The sequence below is a fragment of the Zerene cesonia genome, chromosome 11 (assembly GCF_012273895.1).
Source record: "Zerene cesonia ecotype Mississippi chromosome 11, Zerene_cesonia_1.1, whole genome shotgun sequence".
NCBI classification, from domain to species: Eukaryota; Metazoa; Arthropoda; class Insecta; order Lepidoptera; family Pieridae; genus Zerene; species Zerene cesonia.
Genome location: NC_052112.1, coordinates 10,925,204 through 10,932,531, shown reverse-complemented (window position 1 = coordinate 10,932,531; position 7,328 = coordinate 10,925,204). Strand labels below are relative to the sequence as shown.

The 7,328-nt window shown below is 41.2% G+C and overlaps 1 protein-coding gene across 1 annotated transcript in view; it reads left to right on the top strand.

The window, feature by feature from the left end:
- Positions 1 to 7,328, top strand: part of LOC119829867 (transcription factor BCFI-like) — a gene marked incomplete at its 3' end in the record, with an annotated part of 20,008 nt that overhangs the window by 5,710 nt on the left and 6,970 nt on the right. Inside the window, exons 3-5 of the mRNA XM_038352566.1 lie at positions 4,335 to 4,444; positions 4,738 to 4,952; positions 6,143 to 6,206. Coding sequence (XP_038208494.1) covers positions 4,335 to 4,444; positions 4,738 to 4,952; positions 6,143 to 6,206 — 389 coding nt within the window. The remainder of the gene's footprint in view (positions 1 to 4,334; positions 4,445 to 4,737; positions 4,953 to 6,142; positions 6,207 to 7,328) is intronic.

The following is a 7,328-nucleotide window of genomic DNA, read 5'->3' as shown; positions in this document are numbered from 1 at the left end:
TCAGCAATACCTGATAGGTTTTATTACATGATTGGAATAGTGTAGTATATGGCGGAGTCGGAGTGGCGAGTGGCGAGTGGAGGCGGATTGTCCTCCATCCTCGCGCCTTATCGCGAGACGCAATTAGCGCACGCACACACCGGCGCCCGCGCGAGTCGCGACACACATGTGACGAACGCACACGCTCGCAATTTCCGTTACCACATGCGCACACTACAAATACATTATATTATGGAGTATTTAGGCTGCACATTACGTCAAGCGTATTATAATTATTTAATTGTATTCGTTTAATTGGCCGTACATTTCCGATGCTCTAATATAAAAATTATTTGCACGAAAATTCGCCTTAGGCTTTTATCATTCCCCTTCCTCAAATCCAGTATCCTAGTTCCGAAATAAAGATTATTATTTGAAATCGTCTTTGATGATATCCGTTTCGTCAAGTATGGAAAGATTAAATAATTATAAAACAAAAGTTATCCTGTTATGATCTGCTTTTATTTTACGATTCAAAAGACTTACAATTCCTCTTGGGTACCCTGCTGCATAGGTCGCTGCGCAACAAGTGTCCACCTCACCACACCCCTCGCTCCGGTGATTCATGTCCGCCCCAAATTGTTATTTAAGAATGTGCCATTCTAAACGCATTGTCCAATGGTTAATGACACATACGTTTAGTTAAAAACCGATTGTCTAAATATTTCCTAATTTAGCTCTGGCATCGTGCACAAATACAAAAATGTATCGAAGGAGAGAGTGGATTAGTGTTTCGAATTAGGCATAGGACGTATTAGTTAGGCTTAAATGCGTTAAAAAACAAGAATGGTACCCGAGCCATGCTTACTTATACCGACTAGGAATTACTATAGAGGCTATATATTGTAGATATTTATAAAAAATAAGAGAGCTTTATGATCGCGTTTCGGAACTAGGTGAGACTTCGGGACTGCAAACAAGACTGTTTAACGTTGTGAGCATTAATTTATAGCAAGCATTCTAAGTAGTTAAGCAAACGACCCTCAAGATCGGAGCGCAAATACGCCGCGCTGGCGCAGTTCGGAGAGCGGCCCGGAGAAGGCGGGGAGGAAACGGGAAGGATGGAAAAAGTCGCTTGTTTGCGCGCCGCGAACGCGAAAACAATGTGTGTTTGTCGATCTCTCGCTCAGAAATTAACCAAACTAATGTGAGAAACTATCGAAATAAATAGTGCAAACAAAAGCCCTTCGTATTTACTCGCGATCGTTTTGTTTTGAATAGTTTAACGAGGCTTTTGTTTACACGTTTCTTCCCATCAATCAGCCTTAAAATAGTATGTATATTTTAGTAGCTTTATCTCAAAATCGAATTTATCTTGTGTTTAGAAACATTACTTAAAGAACAATAATGTAGATACGTCGGAGGCCCGTTTCCTTGCGTCACTCATCCCAGACCACCTTTAATCCTGTCGTCGATCCTTTCCTTATAAGGGAAAAGGAAAGGATTGACGACAGGATAGCTTAAAAGCGAGCAACGCACTGTTTGCCGGTCTTTCCTCTACAAATGTTCATGGGTGGTGCTTCCCATCGTGCCAGGCTACGTTGCCCGTTTCAGCATAAATAAGATTTCAAGATGTTATATTGTATGTATACCTATCCAGATGGGATTAATAAATTGATCTACTTTTAAAATGCGCATAACATTTTAACGACATAACAATACTAGTCTCATTACTACACATTCGGAATAATTTTCCTTGTTTTAATTATTGTAGCCACAAATAAACTATAATTGGAGGAAAATATATTTATTTAGAAAACGACTAACATTAATTTAATGATGTGGAAATTTATTTTGCTACGTAACAACTGGTTATACCAGCTGCTGCTCCGCTGTTATAGCCACTAGGTTAACTTAAATGCGTGAAATGTGTTCGTTATGAAAATTGCCATAGGGAAAAAGAACAAAGTGGACATCAAAAGGACAAAAAAGGTTTTTTTTATTGAAATTGCTAAAGAAGTGATATTAAAAATGGTTGAAACAAAAGATAGTGTATTAGCAGGAGAGGTGGAGGTGAGGCGCACGGCCGCCCGCGCAGGTGAGGCGCTAGCGTGTTTGCGGAGCGAGCTCTAACGCGCCATGTTACACGTCCCAAGGGCCCTCGGCTCGTTTCCAAATTTGTACTGTTTTTTTGTCGTGTCGAGTGACGACTTAAGTGTCTCGAAATGACTTATTTGTATAGGCTCTTAGGATAGGGATTATGCTTCGACTGCGCAAATATCGCTTTTCCCGCCACTTTACAATTTTTTAGGTTCCTTTTGAATGAATATTATTATCATTATGAGTCGTTCGTCATTCATTCGAATTTACTATCGTTGTTTTGACATGTTATATCGATTCTAGTTTTGATGACGAGGCAGAAATATGAGAAGCCATTAGGCCGACGTGCTTTCTCTCTCGCTAACTGGAACCGCCAATTAGTCGCTAGGCCTTCGAGGATTGGGACACCGGAGCAGTTCTATGAACGCAAGTGAACGGGTTGGGCGCACGTGCGGTCGAGTCCGGGACACCCGGGGGCAGTCAGGCGCGAGAGGCGCACGTGCGGCTCCGGTCAGCGGCCGGCAGCTCTGCGGGCGCGTCGTGCTCCCGGCCGCACACCCTACATATGACATTACGTATGCGGGTACCTTAATGACGACCACGTGCCAAGGACTGCGTTATAATACACAACGATTAACATTTTCAAGTGGTACACGCCAGAGTCTATGTTATTTTAATATTCATATCTTTTGTCTTTGCTAAATCCTAATGTGTCTATTCATATCGGAATAAGTAGGTATATAGCCTAAGTACTTACAGCATAAATGGCATGCAGCTCATAGTCGGTCGCGTTTCCTCGGGTTGAATGTAGCGATAAAGGTGTGTGTAAACAATAGAAGTGAACGCTCTCGGCAGTAGGGCAGTGTGGCTGAACATTATTACATCCGTGTTCTCGCATTACATGACGCAGGCTCCGATCTCACGCGATCTCACCGTACAGAGGGCAGGCTATGGCGCGCGCCTTTTGCGACCACCGCTTACTTTACCTTCTAAGGCAGCAATCAGTCAGGAAGTACAACATAGATCAGACGATTCATGATTACATCATCAGCTGCTATGATAGTTATAGTTCATGATGATCTGTTCAAGGCAAAAATAGAATGGGAATATTGGTACGACGAGGGCCCCTCAATGAATTGGGAGGGAATAAACGAAAAAGTTCCAAGATTAAACGGCAAAACAGTTCGTACCGTAATACATGCAAGCAGGTCGAGGCTCAAGTGCTATTGCATCGACCGCGGTGCGTGTTGCGTGTTGCGTGCTGCAGGGCGCGAGGGGGCCGGGACTGGGGCAGGGGGGGAAGGCGCCGCGATAAGTCTCCCGAAGACGTTCCGAGCCATTAGCCGCGCCCCACTTGCGCCGACTGCTGTGAAATATGCGAAACTAATTGCGTACTGAACGTTACTTACAAGCGCGGTTCCTTGCACGATGTAATCATATAACATTCACACGTAGCTATATTCGATTTGCTACATAAGATTTCTAGGTGCATCTGAAGGCACGACTCCCGAATAACGTTTTCATGATTATTTTTTTAAGTTCGATCTCTTACTAGGCTAGGAGCATCGGTCTGAGTAAGGTCAGAGCACAATGTGGCGATTAAATTCAAGCGACGTAATGACGACTTGGTAGAAACAAGTTTAAAATAATTATTATAAGGTTTTTCACAAACAAGTAAGCACTTACGAGTTTGAGCGTTATCAGATCGAGGAACATTATAAATGCTTCTTATGCTAATTCCTGTGGAAAACATTTGTGAATTATTGTTTCCGCTATTTCAAAACTTAACATTTCAAATTAAGTATATTGATATCTTTTAATTAAATAAAATTGTGTAATTTGTTCAAGTTATTTTTATATTATAAGGTTTTTCACTAATTTGTCAATGTTCAAGAAAAATAATGGAAGTTGCCATGATTCTTTATTTTAAGTATTTACGACGAACCTACGGTCAAAATAACACAATAGCAAGTTTCGATTCAGTAGTTAGGTATTAAAGAGTAACAAACATCTATCCATCCTTACTGATAAACTTTTGCGTTCATAATATAGGTATGTCAATATTAGAGTTATTGATCTATAGTATCAATATGGATTTAGCCCCGTTTTAAAAATTCGGCCAGAAAGGAAAGAACGCTATTTTTGTAATTTATTGTAAGTATTCGGATAGGAAAATTGTGATGGAGACGTGAGTTCGTTGTCGATCATCCTAATATTTAATTGATAAAATGTAATAAGATTGTGACTGTGCGCAGCGGCGGCGGCGAGGGCGGCCAGCAATACGCGCGCTGCTACGCGGCCGGCTCGCCTTACTTCGGCAACGGCGCTGACCTCACGCACGCACAGATGTGGACAACCAACACGGGTAACTTATCTCTCTGTTCTTTGGCTATCATCATCGTATCATTTGCCGTGGGTCAGGATCGACTCAATTTATGTGCAGTTAAATGAATTGTATTTGTAACACTTACACAACATTAAGTGAAATTGTGGGTTTTTAAATATACCGGTAACCCGTGTAAGTTTCGCTAATATATTTATTTGCTTTGTGTGACATTTGCTATTTTCCAGCGAGTGGTTATTAATAAAACCTACATTAGTTCGTAATCGACGAGTACTGGCGGTTGTGCAGTTTAACATTGATGTATCGTTGCGCAGGAGGGTCGCCCAGCTACTGCGGCAGCGGGTCCGGCGCGGTGCTGAGCGAGTACCCGGAGAGCGAGGGCGAGGCGGGCGGCGCGGGGGGCGCGGGGGGCTCGGCAGGCGCGGGTGGCGGCGCGCTGCCGGCCTTCAGCGCGCGCTTCGGCGGGCCCTTCGCCGCCTCGGCGCGGCCCTCGCCCGCGCCCTCCGCCGCCTCCACCTACGCGCAGCCGGTGAGAACCTTTACATACCTCTGCACTATATTACACGCTATAGTATACGTACCGCCTGTAGTCAGCATATCGGCAATAATAAGACATAACTTCATCCTTAAACACTGATTGGTGTATGTGACGCTTCAGATGATTTTTGCCATACTAAATAAGGTAACTCAAAAGTGCAGTTGTGAAGTTAATATCATACAACATGACGGTCTCTGGGTTCAAACTACCCAGAATGAGGTTATCTGTTGGTTTTGAAAGCGCCGCACGTGTCCAGTGCTACTGCTGACACCTTGGAGCGCGGCTGAAGCGCCTGATAGCGTTCTTGACGTGACTCCAAGCGACTCACTCTATTGCGAAACTCGAACACTCGTTTTTAATTATTTGAAATCGTTTATTAGAAGTACAGCGAAACTTTCAAATATGTTATATTTTTATTCCTTTTCTGTTCTGTGTGCCATTCTGATACATCTGATATACCTACTCTATTTAATCGATACAAACTTTGGGATAAGTGTAACGTAACACTTAGTTGGTAAAATTACGAAACTGCACGCACAAAACATGCAAAATACTTATATCATAAATCAGAACAAAAGTAGCAACAAATATATCAGAACTTTCAAAGAATAGATAAGCGTAATAGCCAAAAAGCTCGAACCGATAGCAGCGCCAACAATAGGCATCCGGGAAGGTTGGGGCCAATTACCATCTGAGTCTGACTCACCCCGTGACCACTCACTGTTCCGCATAATATTATTTACTGTTCATTTCTTTCACTAATTACAACTGCATTTATCCTAAAGGCATTACAAATAGGTTAAATACTGTTGCACACTCTGAAATCTGAAACATTGTTGACAATGTTTTCTAATTTGAAACATTAATAATAAATAAATATTAGATTCAATCATATTTTTGGATTTTTTACCGTCACCTAAGAGTGAATCAGAGTTATAGAAAGAAATGTACATGGGATACAACTTTTAATTTGTTCCAAGTTAATAGCTTAGAGTGACAACCAATTTAAAAGTTCGGGCCTAGTCAGAGTATAATGATTGAATTTGCGAAGTATTTATATAAATAGTGCATAAAGTAAACGAAGTATTTGTGTGCATGAGTACATACTCATGAACACAAATACTTGACAAATTCAATAATTCATTAATCATCAAGTACAAGTGTTTGCGGATGAATTACAGGAGCTATGGCGCGTGGACTGCAGCTATCGCCCCCAGCTGTCCGCCGCCGCCAGCCTCTCTGCCAGTGAGTACTTCTTATCACACTCTAGTGTTCCCGTTGCCTTTCGATTTAGCAAAACCAATCTGAGAAGAGCAGCCATTTCAATATTAATTTTTGTTTCGACCGTTGTTTAAATTGAGATGTATGTAGATTATTAGACACGCATGATGCAACTAAATAGTTAATATCGTTAGCGTCTCGAGTGTGTCATTAGTTAATGGCTATATCTAATATCATATTTATGAGATAGCAATTAGATGTGCACGATGACAACTAGATTGGTTGTTATTTGACGATCGACCTAAAACTGTTATATAAGCTATGCCTAGGCATATAAGTGTACAAAATATATATATAGGTACACCAAAACTTGTTAGGCTAAATCCATCATAAGCGCACACACACATTAACTTCCATATTGATTCTAAATAATAATTACCTACCAAATAATTACCGTCCATAAAGGATCATAAGTCAAACGCAAAATAATGGATGGATGTAAAGCACGTTTGCCAATGTCGACAAGTCGTAAGGCGGCGCGCGAACGGCGCAACAAGGCCCGGTGGAGTTTGCTCTCTGATTCACGAGTCACTCTCGGTCCATTGTTCTGAGCTCTTTATTTAACATGTACTAGCTACTAATAAGTCATCACTATTATTGTTCAAGTTTAGAAGCAACGCTACATTATAAAATACATTAGGTACATGATGTGTTTATCTCGTCATCAAATAGTGTCCAAATGTAAAATCTGTTGTCCGCCAGCATAAACATATGAAATACGTTCATCGCTTACAACAATCGTGTCGGGACAAAACCGAAGTATTGCTTATCGATGCTATGATGTGTTTATCCGTTTTATCAGCGGTAGCGTAAAATTTCACAGCGTTATCTCGGTATATTGAGATGCTTATAACAATGTTCGGTGAAGGATGCTGCGGATGATGATAACACATAGGGTTGTCTCGGTTTCGAAAAAAATAAAAGCGATAAAGCAAATAAACACGTCAAATTTTTTGCCGACTGTTTTGACAGTTTAATCTTTCGAAAAGTGTTGGCAAAATGAAGACGGTATTGTATATAACTATACAATCATGTTATATGCAAATAATGGTTTTACGGTACAACAACAATTAATGAATTTTCTTG